This window comes from Hemicordylus capensis, chromosome 8 (genome assembly GCF_027244095.1).
Source record: "Hemicordylus capensis ecotype Gifberg chromosome 8, rHemCap1.1.pri, whole genome shotgun sequence".
Classification (NCBI taxonomy): domain Eukaryota; kingdom Metazoa; phylum Chordata; class Lepidosauria; order Squamata; family Cordylidae; genus Hemicordylus; species Hemicordylus capensis.
The window spans coordinates 3217263-3242524 of NC_069664.1; the positions used below are offsets into that span (position 1 = coordinate 3217263).

General features: G+C 48.9%; 1 protein-coding gene across 7 annotated transcripts in view; it reads left to right on the forward strand.

Moving 5' to 3' along the window:
• Positions 1–19381, forward strand: part of PROM2 (prominin 2) — a 62858-nt gene extending 43477 nt beyond the window's left edge. For all 7 annotated transcript variants that reach the window (XM_053269711.1, XM_053269712.1, XM_053269713.1 and 4 more), the window contains 11 exons: positions 1100–1184; positions 3147–3293; positions 3713–3784; positions 5216–5308; positions 6163–6216; positions 7996–8076; positions 9279–9347; positions 10725–10814; positions 13444–13550; positions 15139–15227; positions 17226–19381. In XM_053269711.1, the coding sequence (XP_053125686.1) occupies positions 1100–1184; positions 3147–3293; positions 3713–3784; positions 5216–5308; positions 6163–6216; positions 7996–8076; positions 9279–9347; positions 10725–10814; positions 13444–13550; positions 15139–15202 (862 nt within the window). In that variant the 3' untranslated portion in view covers positions 15203–15227; positions 17226–19381. The remainder of the gene's footprint in view (positions 1–1099; positions 1185–3146; positions 3294–3712; positions 3785–5215; positions 5309–6162; positions 6217–7995; positions 8077–9278; positions 9348–10724; positions 10815–13443; positions 13551–15138; positions 15228–17225) is intronic.
• Positions 19382–25262: the final 5881 nt, after the last annotated feature.

Below are 25262 nucleotides of genomic sequence, written 5' to 3' on the forward strand. Positions count from 1 at the left end.
CTTTGAACCCAGTCGCCCAATAGTAGCTACGCCCCTGCCTGTAAATCAGCTGAGTAGGCTTCTGGTGTGATAAAGGAAGGTCTCAATGTCTTCAGACAGTGATGTGGCCAATAACTAGGAACTCGAGTGAGTGGGCTGGAGCCATGGAGAAGCCAGGAGTCCTGGTATCCCTGCCGTGGTCTCCCTACTTCCCCGAGCAGTGACAGTGCCCAGGGGTTTGCAGTGGGTGCCTTGGGCCCTGGTTCCCTCTGGAAGGAGAACTGCTGCAGACTGACAGTAGGCTCATTCTCACAGCCAGCAAGAGGGTAGGACAAGGGGCCCGTTTTCTGCAGGTAAAAAGCAGGGTAGGAGCAGGGAGAGGAAGTGATGGTGTGCGGGGCTCCCACTGGGTAGGAGGGCTCCGTCCTGAATGAGGGAGGAGGAGGAGGAGAAGCCCTCCTACCCAGCGGGGAGCCTCACACACAGCCAGGGCTTGTGCCTCTTACCTTGTCTCTTACTCACATGCAAGCAGAGAATGGGAGTCCGCACACAGTTCCCAAACTCCTACCCTCTGGAGGGTCGTGAGAACTAGCCTAGCGTCAAACTGACATTTGGTTTATTTACACGAATATACAGGCTGAGCATTGGGGGAAGTTGAGAAGAAATAGAGATTATCCTCAGAGGTCACTGGCCAATTGCATCAATTTTCCACAGAGTAGCGTCCTGGCATCCGACGGTGCTGCAGCTCCTGCCCAGCTATTTCCATTCTAGTCGAAAATCTCTGGTCTCTTTGGGTCACAGCAGCTTGCCTGCTCTTTTCACACTGACTTCATACACACACACAGCTGGCCTGGGGATGGGGTGGCCCCAGGAGCAGGGATCAGGTAACGCTACACTTTCCTTTGATTCTCTGCCAGGAAGCAGGAAATGTGAGGCTCTCTCATATTTCCCAGTGGCATCTTTCTCCAGAATGGGAGCCACATGGGATTGTTCTGAGTCGTCAGCTGGGGTTCAGTTACAAAGCGTGGCCGGCCAACCAACCGCTCCAAACTCACCACAGTCTTCTTGGACATGGCAAGGTGAGGGAAGGCAAACTTGATTCCTCCCCTTCTTCTTCCAGGCAATGTAAGGACGGTGCAGGCCTCTGGGAAGTTCTGCAGCTCAAAGACAACTACAGCCTCAACGACCATCTCAACACCACCAAGGTGAGGAGGTCCTTCTGCTGACGCTGAAGCTCTTCCGTCTCCCACTCGCGCTGCACCAGTTCATGCAGGGACTCTCGACAGAGCCAGGAGGTCAGAAACCTCCTGGTGGCTGGGCCTGCTGCTGACCAGCTGCTGCCTGCTCACACCTTCCTTTAGTCTCTCTGCTGGGGCACAAAGCAGCCGGACACTACTGGAGGGGAAAGCCAGGGAACAAGCCGGTGGTGCCAGCTGTCAGAGGGCTCCAGTCTGGGTGAAGCATCGTTAAAATGACCCCAGGGAACTTGTTTGGAGTTGTAGGCTGTGGGTGTATGTGGGGGCGGATCTAGAGTTCTAGCACATCCCCCCCCGCCCCAGTTTACACTGCTGGAATCGGTCGTGCTAATTGGATTTGCTGCTCCAAGGTGCATCACTGCACAGTGTTTTAGAGAGGTTGCAACATTTGGAATTTTTTTGTTCAGATTTTTAAAAAAATATTTTTAATAAGACACTTTTATTTTAAAGATAAAAATGTGAATTGCACTATTTTGTTTGGCTAAAAATGATCTGGGGAACTTCTTGCATAGGTTTCTATGGTTTATTGGCTGCAAAACATAATTTTAGCTTAATCTCATGATTTAAGGTTCAATAGGACAACTCCCATCATGCTTAGACTCAGATTACATATTATGCAGAGTCCTGTGATTTTTCCTCCACTTTTTTTTTTTTTAAAGTCTGGGCTGACTGCAAGTATAAGTGGGGGGTGGGATCAGATAAGGGAGAGACTGCTTAACCCTTTCAGGGCAGAAATGGAGTCTTTGTATGTTCTCCATACAAGATATGGAGAATCTTGTATGCCCTGCCCCCCATGAGTGAAAAGAGGTGCAGGGAGGGTAATTCTGAGCTGAAAAAATGATCAGAGGAGAAAGAATAAAACAGTCTCTCCCTGCCTCCCCCTTTTCTGCACAGAGGAACGAACGGTGGTTTGAACTGTGGTCCGAGCACCTTTTGGGAGTGGAAACTTTAAGGAAGAGGAGAGCAGGTCCTTAGCTGCTGTCTGTCACCCCATTCAGCTTTCCGCTGGGGTGTCGCACGTCCCAAGTACCCCTGCATGGCACCAGCACACACATGGCATCCACGCATGTGCAGGCTGATGACACAACTGGTGCCCATGCATACGTGGATGCCATGTGGTGTGCTGGCACCCGCACGGGGGATACAGGATGCTGCATGGGGTGGCAGAGAGCAGGTAAGGACCTGCTCTCCTCTTTCTTAAAGTTCCCCTTCCCCACTCTAGAAAGGGGCTTGAACTGCAGTTCAAACCACTGTTGGTGCACACCGAGGGTTGCCATGTCCCCTGGAATTTAGGGTAACCCCCGGATTTTGGCTCCTCTACCTGGCTGCTAAATCCCGCTCAGATTTATACAGATTTCAAATGCGCTGCCCAGATTTTACTCTGGATCCGATCACATGGGAGGGCAGAGAAGGAGGGGAAAGTATACAAACCTGTCAAAATAAATAAATAAATAAATAGAATGCAAATTAGTTGCCACATGATTTGCGTAATATGCAAATTAGGCCACCCAGATTTGGGAAGCTTGAATTTGGCAACCCTAGGCACACTCCTATTCCCAGCCTTGGGTCCCCAGATGTTCTCGGATTGCAACTCCCATCACGGCTGAGATCCTTTTCCTTAAGCCGTTGTAGCCGGGGTGATGGGAGTGGTCCAACAACATCTGGGGACCCAAGTCTGAGAACCCCTGCTGTAATTCGCCATTTGAGCAGGAGTGAGGCAGCTCTGGGTTGCGTGTGTGTGTGTGTGGTGTGTGTGTGTGTGTGTGTGTGTGTGTGAGAGAGAGATCTCTGGGTATTTTCCACTTTGGCCTCAAAATGCCTGGGTTCCTCCTTGGTTCTGTCAAAGTCTCTGTGGGCTTCTGGCACTTTGGAGTGGAACAGTGACCCTCCCCTTCCTCCCTGTTTCTCCAGTACACCAAAGAGTTCCAGAAGCGGCTTGACAGCTTTAACATTAGCTTTGAAGACATCACTCTCTTAAGTGCAGAAGGGAAGCGAGACCTGGAGACCTTCAGGGACAGCAGGATTGACCGGATAGAGTATGCGGACTTCCCAGCAGAGGTGAGAGGGAAAGGGGCCTTCCTCTAGGAAGCTTCTGATAGGCAGCTGCCATTCTTTCACTAGAATGCCCCCGACACAGCCTTGTTCAGAAGGGGGCATTTTGGAAAGGGAATGCATATGATTTATAATACAAATTTTTAAAGGAAAATGCAACGTTAATTTTACTCAGCTTGCAATTGTGCCTGATAATCAAACCACTTCTTTTGTACTGGTTATAAATTTTTGTGTTTAGAGTTCAGTTTTGGTTTAAGTTCAAGATAACCAGGAGATGTTAAATGGTTTTAGTTCAGTTCACTGAAAAAAACCCTCTCTGGACTTGTTTTCGGGTTCAGGTTCAGGTTTGCTTTGACTTCCTGACTAAACGTTTGTAAAAACCATACTGCAGAAATGTTAAATCTAATTGCTGCTCTTTTCTCCAGATGCGCAATCCTGTGGTGAAGACAAATGTTGAGGGCTTGGCGGTGGATCTTGAGAGATTAAGCAAAGTTCAGGTAGGTAGACAGCAGGCAGGTTGACACCATTGAAAACTAGGCCAGACAAGAGTCTTTCCCAGCTTCGGGAGCTGTGCACGATCCCAATTTCCGATGGGGAAATTATTTTGTTTTGCTAGCAAAAACCTAGGTGGGGGGAATGGGGAGTGTCGTCTGCAAAGGGGGAGATGGATCGGACGGCTTTCCCCCCAACCTTGTTAGAGCCCTGGGTAGGACAGCTGGATAGGATCATGGCACCATCCCACCATCTCCTCTCTCACACAATGCCCCCAACCTGGCATTTTTGACTGAACCACAAATGGGGCTCGCTTTCCACCCCACCCTTTCCCTCCCTGCCAGTTTGTTCCTCTCCGCTTCACAAGCAAAGGAAAGGAGACAAAAGCAAAACTCTTGCCTTTCCTTTACCACACTGTGTCTTTGTTGATTTCGGTAGGGAGAGTGAAAGAGGCTACGTGGTGGGGGTGGGCGGGTGGGACAGCGATCGTCTTGCTCCAAAGGTCTTCAGCTTCTTACCCCACACCCGCCATTTTTGGGAAAGCAAGCTCTTTAACCCTCTAGTTGAAATTAATGGAAGCAAAATTCCTGGGAATTGGTGAGCATTCTTTCCAAGTGCTTGCAAAGTCCCTTGAGGTTTTAGCACTTTCCAGCTTACCACAGCGTCACTACGGATCTGCAAAGTGTGCTTCCGTACTCCCTGTGTTGTGACACTGAAGTCCCTGCGCTGACAGCAAGGTGCCTTTCACACTGCCGCTGCCTTACTTCGGATTTTATCTTGGCGGTTTAGTGCGACAACGTTGCAAGTCCGTTGCAGAAAAATAGCTGTATTTTTCCTTTGTAGGAGTTCGGGAATTGGGGGCTTGTTTTCAATACGATTCCTGTCAAGCCGAAGCATTTTACTGCTGTTCTAGGGTGTAATCTGGAAAGCACCAATGTGAGCACTTGGGGGGAAAAAAAAAGCTCACAAATCCTCATGTGTTTCAAGGCAAACAGGACACATAATCATAATTAGGGTTGGGGAAGCTTCCTGCTCTAGTCTGGAGCTGTGCACGCTCCTGTACTGAGTTTACGGGTGGATTAAAAACAAGGTTGGAGGCTGTGATTGCATGTTAAGCAGCAGCTGGTTTGGAAGGCTCCTCCTGCCCAGCGGTTGTACCCAGGTCTTTAACAAGGTGGGAGGAAAATCACTCCGACCCAGCTGCTGATTAGCAGACAATCAGGGATGGCACCTCCAACCTTGTGTTTAACTTGCAGACGTTCACAAAACAGGAGTGTGCACAGCTCTGGAACTTGGGTAGGGGCTTCTCCGCTCCTACCCTAATTGTGATTGTGTGAACTGCCTTTGTTTGTGCTTATGCCTGTACAAAGGAAGAGGTGGTCCCTCTTCCTCAAATCCCCTTCCTAATCAGCCAACGGTATTGATGTTCCCTGCAGAGTGACAGAACTCTGGCAGCACAACTGGCAGATGAAGCCCAAAAGCTCCGAAGGATTCAGAATTCTACAGTCCTTACCATGGAAGGTCTGGTGGTGAGTATACAACGGGTCATAGCAAATAATCCCAGCCTGTGCCACGGTTGTGAACTCCCTGTGCTTTGAGGATCTAAGCGAAGGATGCACTGAACCCCTGAGAAATTGTGTTTGTTTTTTGTTTTTTGCCTGAGGATCCCCACATTCACTTGAAATTTATCTTTGGGTGAATAATCATTGAACGGCTGTTAGCTTTTTTGATTTCTATCTTCTTTCTCATAATAAACCACCTACTGTGGTTTGATGTGCTCTAGGCTGGAAGGCAGGTTAGAGTTACTTTAAACACATACAATTAAAAACCCAATGATGTGCAGAAACCCTTTAAGACAGTTCATTATACAAACTGAAACTCTTACAGCTTCCTTTGAAATCCCTCAGAGGTTCTGGCTGAGATGGATTCCTCTCCTCCTCACCCGACCCAAGAGCTTCAAATTTTGCTTTAGGGAGAATTTCAGTCACAGCTCAGATCCAGACTCTGTGGCTTTGGCCAGCCCCATGTGCATTAGAAATCCAAAGTTAAATACATTGCAAGCATCCCCAGTCCTGGATTTGCAGAGACTTGTAATCATAAACTGTCAAGCTGGCATTAGCGGAAATGGAAGGGATATTTCGGAATCTCTTAGTATGGAAAGGAACGTAGCTTGTTCCCCTGGGCATGAGGGCAAGTGTCTATGGCAGAATTTCCAGCCTTGGGTCCCCAGGTGTTGTTGGTCTACAACTCCCATCACCCCTAGCCACAGCACAAAGGCCGCTGTGGCTAGGGATGATGGGAGTTGTAGTCTAACACCATCCGGGAAGCCAAGCTGGGAACCCTTGGTCTAAGAGGTGTGATTTCTCTGTTCACTGTCTTGTAGGTGAAGCTGAAGGAAAGTGTCCAGTTCTTATCGACGATGGCGCCGGGATTTCAGGTATTGTGGCTACAGATTATCCCAGTCCTGGGGAGTAGGTCACTGTAGGGCTGCTGTGTGTCTTCAGATCAATTCTACAGGCTCCTTCAAGAGAAAAGTTCCTAAGACCTCTAACAGGACCCACCCAATAGGCTTGCTCTAATTTTCAGTTGATTTCTATTTAAGTGTATTTGCATATTGCCAACATCTTGGTGCTTTTTTTCTGAGGAATCCTCCAAAAGAGGCATTTTCTTTTTTAAAAGGTGATATAACTTACAATTTTCATTAAGGCAAAGCCTTTCTTAATATTTTGATTTTCAACTGTTTGGGAATCTAACAAAATGGAATGTCCCCTGTTAAGTAAACATACAAAAATTGGGTTTTAAAAGCAAAAGTTCAAATCCTATCTGTATTGTAGACAGTCCAGATTCAAAACATAAATTGCCCTAATGTTCAGTTGTGTAAGTTTCAGTCATCCATGGTCCTTATTGCTACAGGGAAAGTCCTATAGATTTTTTCCTTGAAATGCAGAATATCTTCTACTTTTGGTGTCAACTGGAAAGGAAAACCATGCTTAGGTTTCGTTTTCATGAAGATTGGTGCAGGGAGGAGGGAGACATGGTGTCTATGCACTCCACACAACCATGTGCTCTTTTGTTTCAGCCCCACAAATTAACTGTGATTGTGAAATGAATTTTAATCTGTTATTAAAACTCCAATGGATTCATCTTCTGATTTAATCAATTAAAGCTTGCAACCTTATAGAGCAATTGTAAGCATGCTTACTCATGAGTAAGTCATGCTGAGTACTGAGATGTGCTCCCTAGCAGGTGTGCTTAAGTATTGCTGCAGCTCTTGGTAAATTTATTGATGGTGAAAGGTGTGAGATCTAATAAACACACCACCGTCTCTAGCATACATTGTGTTCTCTCTTGTGCGGTTTCCTAATTTTGCAGACTTGCTGCCTGTCTTCCTAGCTCTTTCTCCCTCCAGCACCTTCAGTGTCCGGCAAATGAGACCATGCATCCGTAAAAAATCCCCATGGACTTTTCTATGTTGAATTCCACTGAAATGCTTTTTGCTCCTGAGATTATGCATCTCCTCTTAAAATGCAGGTGATGCCAATTCCATTCTTCTCCTGAAGCTCTTGCTACCACTTAATTAGTCAGTAACACATTTCAGAGAGCTCTTTCAATAACTTCATAATGAAGTGAAACGGACGTTCCACTCCAAATATTTTCCAAACTATGCAAACTATGCAAACTAGCTTGGAAGGCCCCATTGGCTATTTTGGCTGGAGATGAAGGGAGTTGTAGCTGCCTTATTCCGAGTCAGACCATTGGTCCATCTAGCTCAGTACTGTCTACCCAGACTGGCAGCGGCTTCTTCAAGATTTCAGGCAGGCGTCTCTCCCAGGCCTACCTGGAGATGCTGCCAGGGACTGAAGCTAGGATCTTCTGCACACAAAGCAGATGCTCTACCCCTGAGCGATGGCCCCATCCCCTAAGGGGAATATCTTACAGCAGGCAATGCTCATGTGTAGTCACCCCTCCAAATGCAAACCAGGGCAGACCCTGCTTAGCCAAGGGGACAATTCATGCTTGCCCCCACAAGACCAGCCCTCCTCCCCAGCATCATATGGGGATTCAAGTCTGAGCATCCCTGCACTACAAGGAGAGGAGGTAGACCAAAGATTGAGACGGGGTTGAGGTCTTTGTCAACTCTGGTTCCAGGCTTATACTCTGTGGGCTCTCCCCAGATTGCTAACCACCTTCTCCTTCCTTCCTATTTTCTCACCAGGCTCGAATAAACAATACAGAGAACCAGATAGGCCTTGTGGAGGCTATTCTCCCCTTACAGACTCAAAGGATCCTGAGACAAGTAAGTGGAAGAAAGATGCTGGCCAACATCCTGACCAGCTGCCCTGGCACCATGAACAAAGATGTGCTCCTGCAAGAAGATTGCATTGCTGTCCTATGGCACAGGGGTTTCTTTGGAATTGCGTTCTTGCTCAAAGGTTCCCTGCAAAGCATGGGTGGTTGTGCACCTTGTTGTGCAAGCACAACCTGTTTGTTCTAGCACAAGACTAGTCTGGAATTCAAAACTTAAGAGAAATTGGCTTGTACAACAGCTTTGCATTTGTGCAACGTCCTTGCATAGGTGCTGTGTTAGCTAGGATATCAGCTGCTGCCATTATTCTGGAACATAGGAAGCTGCCATATATTGAGTCAGACCATTGGTCCATCTAACTTAGTATTGTCTACACAGACTGGCAGTGGCTTCTCTAAGGTTGCAGGCAGGAGTCTCTCTTATCCCTATCTCGGACAAGCCAGGGAGGGAACTTGGGACCTAGATGCTCTTCCCAAAGCAGCTCCATCCCCTAAGGGGAAGATCTCCCAGTGCTCATACATGTAGTCTCCCATTCAAATGCAAACCAGGGTGGATCCTGCTTAGCAAAGGGGACATGCATTACAGTGGCAGCATCCGTGTGGAAAGGAAAGCATCGTACCTGTGAAAGCATCGTACCGTGATCAGCAGCCTGGGCCAATCACAGAAGCCCCGGCCATCACGGTTGTGGCATTTCTCTGTGCAGACAAACACAGCTGTGATTGTGAGCGGCAAGGTCCAGCGGATGTGTGACAGCATCGAGGCGGGACATCCTGCCTGCTTTCAGCACTATAAGTGTGAACAGCTCTCAGCCATCTAGCATCTGACTAGGGCTTGTGCGGGTTGTAAAAGTGACTTTTACGAATTCACAAATGGATAGGGATTTGAACCCAAGTCTGTAGCTCTGGCTGGCGGACTGTGCTGCTTTTTGATGACTGGATATAGGGCAGCGCATGCCATCTATTCTTGACAAGTTTATTGGAAATGTCTCGTCGTTGTGACAAGTTTGTCCACACGGTCCATCTATGCGACATATTTTTGCATCGATCCAATCATGGAATCCTCTTCAGCTTGAACAATGCAACGCCAAATGGCAGAGAGCTAGAGAGGATGGGGGACAGATGTGGGCGTTTTTGATGACTCCCTTGGAAAGGGTGTGCAGTCCTTCTATCTGTATCTTCCTTTTTTAAACACAGGAATTGGATTGCTTTGTCAGAAAAGAGGTGGGGTACGTCTCCCAGTACTTGAGCTGGCTGAGGACTGTGGTAAGTGTTGGCTTCTGTTCAGTATCTGTGTGGTAACAATGGAGATCAAGGTGCTGTCCAGAGAAGGGTGTATCACAAGTATCCGAAGGGAGAGGAGGGGATGTTATCCATTATCTAGTAAAATGACCTTCGTATATTAGGCTAGGCCAGGGGTGAGCAAACCTGAGTCCCCAGATGATGTTGGACTACAACTTCTATCATCCCCCACCACAGTGGCCAACGGCTGGGGTGATGGGAGCTGTGGTCCAACAACATCTGAGGATTGAAGTTTGAGAACCCATGGCCTGGGTGGGGACGGATTTCTGGCCCACATTGTACAGTCCCTCGCAATTAGGGACTCTAGAGCAAAATATCGGTGCTCTTCTTGCAAACAGGGCTCCGTCTACCACCTTGAAGGTTGCCAGCTTTGCTCTGGCAACCAAATATTCAAGCCCAACACATACAAGATATTGAACTGCCTTGTTTGTCTGAAGACTGTACGTAATACGTAACATTTTAGCGGTATACTTGGGCTTAGAAGCAGTCACGGGGCTGCTTTGTTTTATTTTTAACTTTGGGCGGGGGTTGCTGGGGTGATGGTTGTAGCCTCTTGGTCTGCCTATTGGATGCTCAGTGTCTTGGGGGTGGCCTTTGGCTGTGAACAATTACATTTATATCCATCAATCACTAGAAGGGCAACAGGCCAGTTGTGAGAAATGCATACTGGGGATAATCGTATACTGCTGACAGAACCATCAGATGAGTTTGGAAAGACTTTGCTGAAGCAAACCTCACCTGGAGGCCATTGTAGATTATTGGAAGATGAGTTGAAGCTGGGTTCTCCCAGTCTTTGTGCTTATCCCAAAGCCCCAGCTTTGAACAATATCATTGTTCATTCATTTAGATCAGGGGTTCTTAACCTGTGGTGCTCCAGATGTTGGTGAACTACAACTCCCATCATCCCCAGCTACAATTTATTGTGGCTGGGGATGGTGGGAGCTGTAGCTCAGCAACATCTGGAGGACCCCAGGATGGGAACCCCTGATTTAGATGGTTAGCTCACTCTGGCCTCGTTCACACAATCATTCAACTCTAGGTTTAATGTGGGTTACCAACATTAGCGTGGTTGTATGAGCCCACACCAAAGTGAGAATCGCAGATAATGAAATTATAAACTACCTTGGTGTGAGTTCACACAGTCACGCTAATGTTGGTAACCCACATTAAACCTAGAGTTGAATGGTTGTGTGAACCAGACCTGTGTCTCAGGGCGTGGCTGAGATATCAAGGGCTTCTGGAATCCTGCCCATCTGTATCTTGTCTTGGGAGCATCCCAGCTCCATCCTCCGCTTAGTCCATATTAATGTAAGAATAAACAATCCTCCCTTCCTGTTGCAGTTAATGGAGGACGTTGCTTCATGTCAGCCTTTCTCCACTGCTCTTGACAATGGCCGGGTGATCTTGTGTGATCGCATTGCAGATCCCTGGGTAAGCACTCGAAGGCGTTCTTCTGCTTCATGGATGCACACACCTGCTTGTTGCTTCCCTCTTTGCTTTGCATCTTTCGAGCCCGATCTTAAGGAACACTGCGTTTCATCTCCCAGGGCATTGTTGTTCTCACCCACATCATTTCTCCAGGACTTACAGAACTCCTGGGTATTCCAGAGATGCATTTTGCCGATGAACTCGGCTCCTCTGAAAGGGAGAGGTGACTGTTTCACAAGCTCCTCATTATTTCTATTCAAATTAAAATACATGACAATAAAAACAACAGAATTATTGAAACAAGTTTTTTAAATTATTAAAATTAATTCTCATTAAAAGCCTGAGAAAACAGGAGAGTCTTAAGGTTCTTCCTGAAAACAAACAGAGAAGGAGATGCTCTTATTTCAGCAGGGAGCATCTTCCAAAGCCCCGGGGGGCAGCCACAGAGAAAGCCCGGTTCTGGGTTGCCACCAAATGAGTCGGTGGCAACCGTAACCGGACCTCTCCAGAAGATTGTAACAGGCGGCAGGGCTTATGACAAAGTTGGCACTCTCTCAAATAGCCTGGACCCAAGCCATTAAGGGCTTCATAGGTAATAACCAGCACTTTGTATTTCGCCCGGAAATATGTTGTCAGCCAGTACAGTTCTTTTAAAACTGGTGTTATGTGATCCCTTCATGTTGTCCCAGAGACCAATCTGGCTGCCATATTCTTCCAGACTATGTACAAAGGCAGCCCCACGTAGAGTGCATTACGGTAGTCAAGCCTGGAGGTTACCAGCATATGTTTTAAGGTCATTCACCTCTTGAAATTGATGTAGCTGACAGATCAGCCAAAGTTGATAAAAAGTGCTCCTGGCTACTGCCTCAACCTGAGAAACCAGGGAGAACTTTGGGTCCAGGAGCACTCCCAAGCTATGTACCTGATCTTTCAGGGGTGGGGGGTAACCCCATCCAGAACAGGCAGATCTAAACCATCTCTTGGGTCCTGCCCACCCTCACAGTCAGTACCTCTGTCTTATTTGGATTCAACTTTAGTTTGTTATCCCTCATCCAGCCCATTACTCCCTCCAGGCAGGCATTTAGGGAAAATATGCCATTTCCTGATGAGGTCAGCATGGAGAAGTCGATCTGGGTGTCATCAGCATATTGATAACACCCAGCACCAAACCTCCTGATGATCTCTCCCAGCGGTTTTATGTAGATGTTAAAAAGCATTGGAGACAGTATGAAGCCTTGTGGGACTCCACACTTCAGTTCTCGCTTAGCAGAACAACAGTCTCCAAGTGACACCATCTGGAATCTGCCAGAGAGGTAGGAACGGAACCACCGTAAAACAGTGCCACCCAATCCAACCTCCCTCAGGTGGTCCAGAAAAATATCATGGTTGATGGTTTCGAAAGTCACAGAGAGATCCAAAAGGATCAGCAGAGTCACACTCCCTCTGTCGCTAGCCAGTTGGAGATCATCCATCAAGCCGACCAAGGCAGTCTCAACCCCATATACCACAGGAACGCCAGTTTGAAATGGGTCTAGATAATCTGCATCATCCAAAACCGCCTGGAGCTGAAAGGCCCCCACCTGCTCAGCCACCTTGCCCAATCATGAAAGATTAGAAACAGGTCTAATTAGCTAGCTCTGAGGGATCCACTTCAAAAGTGGTCTAATAATAGCCTCCTTAAGACAAGGAGGCATCCTGCCCTCCCTCAGATAAGCATTTATAATATTTACCAGACCCTCTCTGATAATATGATTACCAGATGAGATAAGCCAAGTCGGGCAAGGGTCAAGAGAACAGGTTGTAGGACGCTCAGTCCGAAGCAGTTTGTCCACTTCCTCAGGAGTCACAAACTGAAAATGATCCAATCTAATCCCATAAGAGGAGTTGCTGGACACCTGCACAGTAGACTCTGCAGTAACTGTGGAATCCAGATCGGCCCAAATATGAGAGATTTTATCTGCAAAAAAGTCAATGGTTCCAAGTTTAAATTCAAGGGGGAGGGGTACATTGACCCCTCACAACCCTAGACAACTCCGCTGGACGTGAATTTGCAGAAGCAATGCAGGCAGGAAAGAACTGCTTCTTTGCCGCCCGTACTGCTGGAACACAGATCTCCAAATATGCTCTGTGTTGTGCCCGATCAGACTGATGCTGAATCTTCCTCCACTTGCGCTCTAATCATTTACCTTGCCACTTCAGCTCCCGGAACTCATCCAGATTATTTATTTATTGTTAAATGTATATACCGCCTTTCATTAAAACAATTCCAAGGAGGTTCACACAAAGATTAAAACGAGACTATAAAAGCCCACAATTAAAATATTAAGCTAGAATTGTGTTCATGTATTTCTATGGGTCAAAAGAGAAATTATTTCGAGGAAGGTGAAACATGTCCTCTACTCCTGACGTTGGGTGACACAGCCTTCATTCACAGCGACCTGCTGTGTGTAGTGTGTCTATGTGCCCCCAAAGGTCTTTGTAGCAAATGAGCCCTCCCAGCACACATGCGCATGTACACACACACACCCCACTTACCTGTCTGAATGATGGGCTGGTCAAAAATAGTATTATCAATGCCTGCCCAGTGGAAAGAGGCTTTCCTCACTGTGGGCACCTCTCTGCTTGTTTCCAGAATGCCTTCTGGTTCAGCCTGGGCTGCTGTGCTTTCTTCCTCATCCTCAGCATCATCTTTGCCATCGAGACCACCAGGCACCTTCGTCCCATCAGGCACCGATTAATGTAAGTGGCAGAGGGCAACTTATCACTTGGTGGCCATGGACAAAAGGCCCGTGCCCAGAGTCCACTGCAGAGGGCACTCACTGCCCCATTTCTCCTTAAATACATGGAAGCAGCCCCTGGAAAAGCCCTGGGCCCCCACCTCTGTGTGTTTAAAAGGAACCACCACTAACTGTAAGATACCTGCACCTTTCACAGCCAAGCTAGCTAAAAAGAGCCTCCATGTTCAGAGGCAGTGTACCTCTGAGTGCCAGTTGGTTTGGGTGGAAGTAAATGGGGTGGGCGAGGGGGCTGTTGACTTTAGGCCCTGCTTGTGCTCAGACTTTTATAAAGATATATATTATATTAGTTATTCACTCCCCCCCCTTAATTCTGTTGTTTTAAATTATATTATTAATTTATGCTGTAATATTTTATTTCTATCTATCTATCTATCTATCTATCTAAAGGCCCTGCTTGTGGGCTTGCCAGCAGGCCTCTGTGAGAATCTAGACCAGATGGCCCTTTGGTCTGATCCAGCGCCACTCTTCTTGTGTTCACCTATTATGTAAATGCTATATATGGAGCGCGTTTTAGGGCTGTTCTTGGGATTCTAATTAGGGAGGAGATGCATCCTGCCCACGTTTGGGAGCTGTGCATGTTTTTCCTGTTTTCCATTATCGTCTGTGAGTAAAAACAACAACAAGGCAGCAAGGATAGGAAGGGATGCTCTGCTCAGCATCAGCTGGGCCGGAGGGCGTTTCGTCCTGCCTGGTTCAAGAGCTGGGTGCAGCTGCCCATCCCCCCCCGCCCCGACCCAGCTGCTGCTTAGCAGATGATTGCTTCCTCCTCACCCTGCCTTGCTTTTTGTTCACAGACAACTGGAAAACAGGAGTGCCTGCAACTCCTGAACTTGGGCGGGATGCCTCTCCGACCCAAAGTAGAACCTTGAGAACCAGCATTTCGTGTTTGCATTGGCTTCACGCAACTAAATTAAATAGCCAAATTTAGTGATATACAATAGGAAGAAGAGTAGAGTGAAGTAAAGTAAAGTAAAGTAAAGTGTGCTGTCAAGCCGATTTCGACTCCTGGCACCCACAGAGCCCTGTGGTTTCAGTTGGTAGAATAGAGGAGGGATTTACCATTGCCTCCTCCTGCGCAGAGTGAGATGATGCCTTTCAGCATCTTCCTATATCGCTGCTGAAACATACCAGCGGGGATTCGAGCTGGCAACCTTCTGCTTGTTAGTCAAGCATTTTCCCACTGCGCCACTTAAGGTGAAGTCGAGTGAAATAGGAAGGGTGAATATATTCTCTCATCTGTCATTTTTCAGCTTAACCTAAAAATGAATCATGGTACCTCTCTAATAGTGTTAGGATTTCCTACTGATGGTGTTACAATTCTGCCACGATAGCTTCTTGTCTCATTCCTTTTGGACTTGCTTCTCTCGAGTGCAGAGCATCATCACCCTTGCCCTATGAGGAAGCCTGCTTTAGCAGCAAATCCCCAAATCTTGTAAGAAAGAGTAGCAGCACCGTAGAAGTTAGCACTGCTTCTTGTGAAGAAGATAACGTGGCTGTTCTCTCACCCATTTCTCCCCTACTGTGTCTAGTTCTACTGGATCAGAGGAGACCTATCCCTTCCACATTCCACGTGTCACGTCTCTGAGGTTGTAGGAACTCTCTGCTCCAAGATCACCAGGTGAGGGGGATGTGATTTAATGAGCATGTGCATTCCCTGGGTTGTTTGCGCACGTGCCTTTCCCCTCTTTCTGCCAAAGGACCACCAACAACCAAGCTGCCACAGTGCTGTAGAGAACAAGATACCTGAGGTCCATAATTACTACTCTGGGCCAAGCAGGAATGGTTGCCAACCTCTTAGCTTTGTGCCCACAGACATCAATTTCCCAGGACAACATTCAGGAGAAAATAATACCTTGTTGCCTTGAAGGTTCCTCAGTTTCTCACATAAGACTAAGTTTTCAGTTTGCACGTTGTGCAGCACAACAGAGTACTTAAGTGCATAGGTAGGTGGAGAAAATGAAAGTCCAGAGGCAAATTAGTGCAATAGATGAACATAGATTTATTATTAGGGAAATGGATCAGTTGGAGTTCAAAACACAAAAGCAGTGTAATTATTTCTAAGAAACTCTCTGCCACATGCAGATGGTGTATGCATTTGCATGGTGTCAAGGTTTCCTCCCAAGCCATATTTAGGGCTTGAGATGGAAGGCACCAGCCTCCACTGTGCCCAAGCACATGATGTCAGAGAAGAAAGAAAAAGGAACCGTAATTTTGCCCCATAGCAAACAGACTTCCCCCAAAGCTCCAAATGAATCTCTGGGTGGACTGGAGTTGCATCCCTTAATATGGAAACATTTTCAGGCTTGCTGGGGAAAGGAGTCCCACACCCAACCCTTTGGACTTGGGGCAGTCCTTAAGGCAGCTCACAAGATCAAAAACTGGACAGGACCAGCATCCTACCCAAGGATGGGAGTTGTGCGGGTTACCAATTTTCAGTTGTGTGGGAGCAAATAACTAGATAGGAGGAGGAGGGAGCGATTGTTTGTGAGGCAGGAGCTGGTGAGGATGGTTTTCCTTCTTACCTTGTCAAAATCCTGGGATGCTTGTCCCATCCAGTTTTTGGTTGTGTGAACTGTCTTAATATGTTGCAAGTCACAGGGACTATCAGAAGCAAAGCTCATGGAAAGTCAACAAGGAAAGCCTATCCTAAGATGAGATGTCTATGCTCATGAAGGTTGATTTTAATTAAGCATTTTTAATTAAGTGCTGAAGCAAGGACAGAATGTCTAACTTACATCTCCTTGGGGATTCTCTGACCGGTTCCCTTCATAGTATTTGTGGGTGCTTAAGCTGGATGGGAAGAAGAGGTTTTGCTGTCTAGATGACACCTCTAACCATTGACACTGGCTGCCTTGCTGGTGTCCCAAAACTGAATTTGGGCCTGTGAGGTGGCAACAGCCATGTCGAGCATACTCAGGATAAACCCTCCTAGAGGCCCCCAGTGATACTTGGAGCCTTAATGCAGCCTTGCTTTTAGGCCAGGGGTTCTGAAACTCAGGTCCCCAGAAGTTCAACTACAACTTGCCACTGTCACAATGGCCTTTGGAGGTGCAGTCCAGCAACATCGGGGGACCCAAGCTGAGAGCCCCGCCTCATCCCATTGTCTCTACAACTCAGTTTACTTCCTTGATTACAGTCCCTGACCAGTATTAACACAATGCACATAATACATAAATCCATATCCATCAAAGCATGCTCCTTAAGAACAAATGAACCGTCACATTAATCAACTACTATAGATTAATATTTAATCTAGTCTCTAATTGACCATCTGCTTAACTGATCGTCAGAATTTGCTGACGAATTCACATGGCAGCAGAACAAACCTTAGCTACATTGTATGTGATATTAAATGACTAGTCAGGCAGTAAATATAAAATACAAGTTTCATCCCCACCATCACCAGGCAGCTGGTGGGGAAAGGTGGAAATTAGACTTGGGAAATAATATTCACCGATGTGTTCATTAAAACTGAAGAGAATATTTCGGAGAATTATTCTGTCCACTCTGTTAAATGCATTGGTGGATATTCTTCTCTAAGTCTAGTGGAAATATCAGTTGTCTGTATGTGGAACCTCCTGACACCAAACTCCTAATCCTCCTTTTTCCGCTTCAGGAAGCCTGCGGGGAAGTGCCCAAACCCTTTCCAAACCCAACAACCCTCCATGGCCAACACTCCGGTGTCGCTGCCCCTGCAAGTCCTAACGCTGTTCAGGACTGATGCTGAGCTCTTGTTGAACAACACAACATTGCCAAAGAGGCTTCTCTCAGACTCCAGGCTTGTCTTATCCCATTGTCGTCGTCATCATCATCATCATCTTGTTCCTCACCACAGCTTTTGCTTTCATTCTAAGCATCCCTAGCTGCTTGATTGTTGCTGCCTCGGCAGCATGGCCTGAGAAGAATACTGAGCACTGCCCGAAGATTCTGTCCATCTGTCTTTCACCGTAGGCAGCAAAGTGTCTTGGTGTGCCCCTGATTGTGGGTGTGTCGTCGTGGGAAATCCACACACACACACACACACTTCCCCTTCACCAATCTGGACCCAACTGAATGAAGTTTCGAACACCAAAGATTTCACTCACATCTGCAGCCGCAGATGCCGGCATTGTCTGACAGTTGCAGCAGTGGCCCTTTCTTCATCCTCGAGGAGAGCTGGGTTCTCCCCAACAGGACGCTCAAGGCTTCTGCTTCATCCAGCAATAAGGTCATTCAGGACTCAAGGGCACGGCAGGCACCCCCTTACCAGGCAAGAGGGCAGTCCATGTCATGGGCAGTAGGGCAGTAGGGTTCTCCTACCCACATTCGGCAGCTGCGTGTGCTCCTGTTTGCCAATTGTGTGTCAGTTAAAAACAAGATGGAAAGTGGGGAGCTGGAGCCAAGCTAGCAGAATGCAGGACATCATGAGCACAAGCATCACGTGCCAATCCACATGTGAGACTTTCATGGAATTGCTGCCTGTGCAGGAAATCTCTCACGCTGGAGACAGTCTGAGGGCCATTTGAAATGTGACATGGCAGCACTTCCAGGTCAGAGATGTGCACAAACCAGTTCGTCGCCTCCTTTGGGAAGTGCCGAACCGGCTCGGGTGCCCACCGCTGAACCGGTCCCCTTGAAAAGCAGGTAAGCAGGTCCTTACCAGCTCAGCTCCCACCCCACCGCTTTTCCGGATGTGGCACTCACTCTACCAACGGCCGTGTGCGGCTGCAGCGCTGTTCCCTGCAGCCTGCGTGCGGCCGCCATTTCCATGGCCAGCAACACCATACGGGCCACGCAAACAGCCGCTGCACATATGCAGTGGCCATGTGCGTGCCGATGCCACACGCAAGCTGCAGGGAACAGCGCCACAGCCACACACAGCCTTTGGTAGAGCATGCGCCACTCCTGGAAAAGCGGTGGGGGCGGCAGCAGAGCAGGTTAAGGACCTGCTCTTTAAGGGAGCTGCTCCCTGCCCCACCTGTGGCTGCATGAGCCGTTTATGCACATCCCTATTCCAGGTTTGCCATCAAGTGTGTGTATAACAGGGATTTGCAGCTAATCCTGGCTCCCTGGTAGGTGTCTATGTACAACACACATTTTTGCAGATAGATGTGTGTTGCCTTCATGCTTTACATGAAAACATCAGAGGTGGACACCTAAAAACAACTTTAACTGGACATACCCACTTGGGGCGTATGGCTTATGGCCTTCCTAATGTGCAGAGAAGTGCAAGCATAAAAGAACTATTCCTCTGGACGCCACGCCAGTTACAAGCATCTCAGATGCTGCTTTTCACTGGTGCTATAAAAGGAGGTGTGTTGTTCAAAACAAACTGGGTATTTCTCTTCTGTATAGACATCTCTCCACATGGTGAGGAGTACCACACAGGGAGGAAATAAATCCTTTAAAGCCCAGAGGAAGATCCTCACAGATTGTGAGCCTTGGGACAGAGATCTTGAGTATGAATAATCCTTCCATTTGCCCTGACCTCTTTGGAAAGGGTTGCCTATAAATAAGTAAGCAGAGGTACTCTGAAAAGGCCTGGCCATCAAAAGTGTCTAATCTTGTTGTTGTCAAGTTTGCCTCCTTAGAGATGACTGTGATAAAAAGCGTAATTAAAAATTGACAGAACTGGGTCTGAACTGGTGAAGACAAACAGGGAAAGTGTTCTTGGGGTTGTGGTGGATAGCTCAAGGAAAACATCAAGGTGGTGTGTGAAAGTGGTGAAAAAGGCAAAGGTCACGGTAAGGATTATTAGGAAACGCATTTAAAATAAAACGACCACTATCTTGATGCCTTTTTGTGAGTCTGTGGAGTGGTTGCATATGGGGTACTGTGTGCAGTTCTGATCACTAAAAGAGATGGGGAAAGGACCAGGAAGGATTACCAAAGGGACCGGGGGTTGAGCATCTTCCCTAGTATGAAGAGGAAAAGCTGTGTCACTTCAGCTGTGCCAGGGAGTTCTCCACACAGCCGGCTTTACCATGAATTTCCTGCGAGGCTTTACTGTGAACTCAACACTATCCAAAAAACCCGATGCAAAAAGTAGATATTTTTACCCCTGTAATGGATGTGTAGGCTGGAAGGAATGTTTCCTTTCCTTCCAGCCTCCAGCCAAGTTAATGGATAATCTCCCTGACCAGTCTAAACCAGTTTTGCAGAACGAGGGAGACTTTAGTGCTGAGCCATCCCTTTCTTGTGCTTGAGAAGCAGACTGGCTGGTTTAAAAATCTTTAACTTTCAAAACACAGAAAGCTAAGAAAAAGGTTCTGGTAAACACAGAAATCCTGGTAGTTTACAGTGCTGCCACCAAGCCACCTCTATAAAAAGTTTTTCCCAATGGGATTTGGGGTGACTACCAATCCTGGTTTCACTTTGCTTTCCCTTGCCAGTAGGCAAGTATAAAAACCAATTGTTCTCTCAGGCATCTGCCTGCATGTGGAGTTAATTGTTAATTTGGCCAAGCTGTCTTTGAGATGTGTTTTGCACCAGAGAAAACCCTCCTCCTTCTGGGTCAATAATCAACCCTCCAAGGCTTGTAAAAAGAACAGAGAAAAAAACTTTTATTCAGTTACTACAGACTGGTTCCATCTGAGGCGTTCGGCTTTTTATATACACTTAAAAATACTTAGTTACAAGAATACTTCAGTACTTCAAAAGCACTCTGAATGATGCTGGGGCAGCATACAGTAAAATCGTAGTTGCAAAGAACAGATATTTAGGAAAATGCAAAGCACACATTAGGGATGTGCATAAAACCGGTTCTCCCGGTTCGGTTCGGGTCCGAACCGGGTCCGGACCGGACCGGGGTGGTTCGGTTTTGGTTTTGCCAGACCACCCCCCCAGTCCGGTTCGGTTTTGAACCAGTTCGGATCCGAACCGAACTGGTTTGGATCACAAAAAGTGGCTGGTTTTGAAGGGGACATTGTGTTCTACCTGCCACCCAAATTTCAAGTCGATTGGACCTTCCTCTGATTTTTTACAATTTTTTTTCAAAAAATAAATTTTTGCCCATAACTCACAATGTGGAGCCCTTAGGGGCAAAAAAGCTGGGGTGGGTGGTAGCCACCCATGGGTGTCCTCCACCCCAAAAATCCCAAGGCAATTGGTGGCTCCTAGTATTATTGGTGAATTTCTGAAGAAATTTTTTTTCCATTGGCTAGAATGGGGGTTTGGGGCTGCCCCAGACCCACCTCTGTGGGGTGGCAGCACCGCCAAAGTGGGTCCGGGGCCATGGCAAAAATGCCCTCAGTCCCTCCCTGCAATCCCCGTAGAGATAGGAGTGATGGTTCCGTTGTTTTTCTGAGGTGTTCTGAGTGTAGATTCTATGATAGCTAATGAGATTTCCAATGAGACACCATGAATCCACTCTCATTTGCTATCACAGAATCCACACTCACTCAGAACACCTCAGAAAAACAACAGAACCATCACTCCTATCTCTACGGGGATTGCTGGGAGGGACTGAGGGCATTTTTGCCATGGCCCCGGACCCACTTTGGCGGTGCTGCCACCCCACAGAGGCGGGTCTGGGGCAGCCCCGAACCCCCATTCTAGCCAATGGAAAAAAATTTTTTCTTCAGAAATTCACCAATAATACTAGGAGCAACCCAACAATTGCCACCCCATCTTTTTGGCCCCTCTCTCTGGGCGCCCTAACACGTAACACCTAGTCAGTCCATCTTAATGCCTACCTACTACCACCACTCCTATCCAAGCAAGTAAGAGGAGGACACTCAGAGAGACAACACCCACTCTCTGATCTAACAAAAAGGCCACTGCTGTGCTGCCTGCCAGCACAGCAGCAGCAGCGGAGCAGCACACTAAGCACAAGAGCAGCACACACAGAGAAGAAGCAGGAGGCGGAGCAGCAGACCTGCCGCTCTGCATGATGGGTGACGTGATGCCCAAAGAAACCACCGCCTCACTCAGTGCCTGCCACTGACTAGGCCCGACAGACAGAAGCCAGCCAACCTGCTCTGCTCTGCTCTGATGTTCCGCATGGATGATGCACACACACCCTACATCTGCATCCAAATGACCAGACCAGACCAGACCAAGTGCGCAGAGTCAGCACAGGCCAGCAGCCACCAGCCCAGCAACAACAACAGCTACTACTGCTACCACCACAACCAGTGTTGCCGCTACAATAACATTCCCAGTCCAGTCACGCGCGCCACAGCCTGAGCCTAGCACACAGCCAACAGCTGCTGCCAGCCAGTGCCTGGCAAGCCCAGCCAACATGAGGAGGAGAGAGCTAAGTAGACGGCGCACGCACATCACCAACCCATCACGATGGCGCAACTGCAAGGGGAGAGGGCACAATTACAGGCAGCAGGAGGAGGAGGAGGCAAGGCAATCCTAGCACAGATTTGAAAGTTTAAAATCCACCAGGACATCTTCTAGAATCTAGACTTCTGTTTTTTCTACCACCAGCTGTAGTGTCTAGTTAGTCAGTGTGCTGTGCAGCTGAGCTGCGTGTGAGGAAGGATGATTGTAGCTAGTTCTTTAGTTTCAGCAGACTGAGCATTGAGCATGGGCAGTGGCCTTGGGAAGCAACACAATTACACGACACTCACCTGCTGCTGCTGGTTCTAGAAGTTGCCTCTTCTCGTCTTTTCACCTCTTCGTGTGTGTGTGTGTGTGTGTGTGTGTGCAGTGAGTGCATGCCTTTTGCCTTGCTGGAAAGAAATGCTTCTCTGGTCCACCACCACATATCTGCTCAAGGACACAGAGGCCCAAGGCAGAGGTGGTGGCACCAGTGTGAGTGCATGTGTGCTGGTGGTGTTTGCCACCACAGGTGTTTTGTGTGTGTATGTGTGCGCTGCTAGCTAGGAGGGGGGAGGGAGGGAGGCAGGGAGGCAGGGGGGAGGAAAGGGGAGGGGGAGAGGGATGTAGAGGGGATTGAAGGGGGGAGGGTCCGGCTCAGAGTTGGTCAGCCACATATTTGTGCACACACATGCTCACGTGTGTGCTTCGGTGGGAGAGACCAGACTCTCATCATCTGCCAGACTGGGGTTAGGGGCAGGTGAGGCGGTGGTGGGCTGGAAGGGAGGGAGGATGGAAGGTGGTGAAGAGGAAGGGGAGAGGATGAGAGGGGAAGGATGGAAGGAGGCATGGGGGGGAGGGAGTTGGGGGGGGAGGAAAAAAAACATGTAGACAGACACACACCACACTACACACAGAAAGCATCCACACACAGAGACAGTGCTAGGCATCCATTCACACAGACAGACAGACAGACAGACACACAACAGGAAGAGACAGACTGAGCCTGCACCACACACACACACACAGACCCAATCCCCCCCCTGCACAGTTATCAATCAATATGTTGTGTTGGCAGCCAGTTCATTGCTATTCTGATGGTTTGGGGTTTTTTGCCATCAGCCAACATCAACAGTGACCACAATCAAGATGAACATAAGATGATAATAATTCATTCGTTTCATTTGAAAAAATCACCCAATCATTTTCTCCATGTAAACCAAGCCCCCCACACATGATTTCTGGTAACATTTTCAATAAAATCAATTCATTTGGCATTCATCATTTTGTTCTCCCTTTGTCACCTTTTTTTCTTTCTTTTGCATAATTTTGAGGCTTGATTTTAACATGGGGTTTTAAAAGAAACATTTATTTACATGTTTATTTACATACAGTATTTACATATCTACACTGCATTTTAGAACGTATACCCGCCGCTGCCGCTAAGTCTAGTACTCTGTGGGCTGTGCTACTTTGGGGGGGGGTGTGCCGTGCCCACGCCAGGTCCCCAAATGCTGACAGGTGGATAGATAAAGGGCCTGTGCTGGTCAGCATTGGGTTTCTTTTTAGGTGGGCGTGGGCATTGTAAACATCTGGCCAGTCGCAGCACTACAACTACTACTACAACTGCATCTCTGTGTGGGCACACTACACGCTGCGACTGGCTGGCACGGCTCAGCATCTGTCACGTCAGCTCAGCTAGAGGTGGAAGGGGGGAGGGTAGGGATAAGCACAGAGGTCGAGCCAGGCAGGTGACCAACCATGGGGCAACCCACGGTAATCACTCGCCCGGCTCAAACTCCAGCTTGGGGTAGCCCAACAGGGGGAGGTTCACCTTAAGGAAGACCAGCTGCTCCACCAGACCAGGGTCCAAGCGGGAGCGAGAGGGTGTCACCACGTCCCCGGCACGTGAAAACACCCGCTCGCTCTGGACACTGGTTGGGGGGCAGGAGAGGAGGCGCACAGCCACCACCGCCAGGTCCGGCCAGACTTGGCGGCGGCTCGCCCAGAACTGTGCGCAGTCCACGCCGTCTCCCTCCACAGGCTCCTCCAAGTACTGCGCAACGCATTGCTCAGCACTGGAGGGGGGCCTGGCAGGTCGAGCCTCCCGCATACCAGGCATGGCGCCATAGCAGAACCGCTGAAACCACTGGGCGGATCTCGAGTCGGTAGCAAATGGCTGCTGCGATGGCGCCGCCTGGGATGCCGCGCTGCTGGACTGGGAAGAGGGAGGGGAAGGGGAAGCTGACGCCGGCTGGCCGCCCATGCTGCTGCTGGGTGCGGGTTGGGCCGCGAGGGCTGCCCCCGCACCACTACCAACACCCTGGTCTCTGCGGGCCCTAGCGGCCTCCTCCTCCCTAACCTTCTCGACCAGGATGCCCTTCCACCTGGGCAAGTCGTCGGCACTCACGGCATTGCCCTTGAGGGCTGGGTGACAGAGGCAAGCGAGGACATACTCCTCCCTGTCTCCCAGCACATCAACGAGCCGCTTGTCAACCCCAGACCTTAGCCTCCCAGCCAGAGCACGACCCTCTGGCGTGGTCAGAGAGATATGGAGTCCACCCATCAGCTTCTCGAGACCAACAGCTGTGGGCAGCGCCTGGCTCAAGGGAGTGGTGTCGCCACACAAGCCCTTCGTGGCAAGCTGGAAGGGCTCGAGTGCCGACACCGCCTCGGACATCTGCTTCCACTCTGCGTTCGAGAAGTCGCAGACATCCAAGGACTCGTCCCTCGCCAGGGCGACAAGGGCTCTCTCCTGCTCCAACAGGCGCTGGAACAGGAGGAAGGTGGAGTTCCACCGCGTCTCCACATCCGTAGGGATGAGATGGCGAGGAAGGCCAAGGTCATCCTGCTTCTGGCGAAGCAGTCTCCTGGACTTCTCGCTGCGGTGGAAGTGGGCAGCCAGCTTGCGAGACTTATCCACAAGCGTGGCCGTGGCAGCAACAGCAACTGGGATGGGGCGGGCCCCCTTCTCCTGGGACGCCTTCAGCTCCTTAAGGCCAAGGGCGTCCCTGACGGTCAGATGGAGCGTGTGTGCCATACACCGTATGTTCACACAGTCCATGACTGTCTCGACAGCAGCGGTAACGTTGGCTCCATTGTCGGTGACAATGAAGCCGCGGGAGAGGTGTGGACACCCGCCAATCCACTCCTCTATCTGGCGGTCGAGTACGGCCGCCACCTCCTCCGCGGTGTGCCTCGTGTCCATCGTCTCCACGTGCAGGACGGCCCACCTGTGCCGTAGTGCAGCGGGAGCCGCGCCGGACCCGGAAGCATCGCCCGCGGAGGTCCCCTCACTCTCCGGGCCCCACCAGTGGGCAGTGAGGGCCAGGAAAGAAGCGTGCATCCCACTGACACTGGTCCAAAGGTCAGTCGTGAAATGCACGCTTGTCCCGGCCGGAGCTGC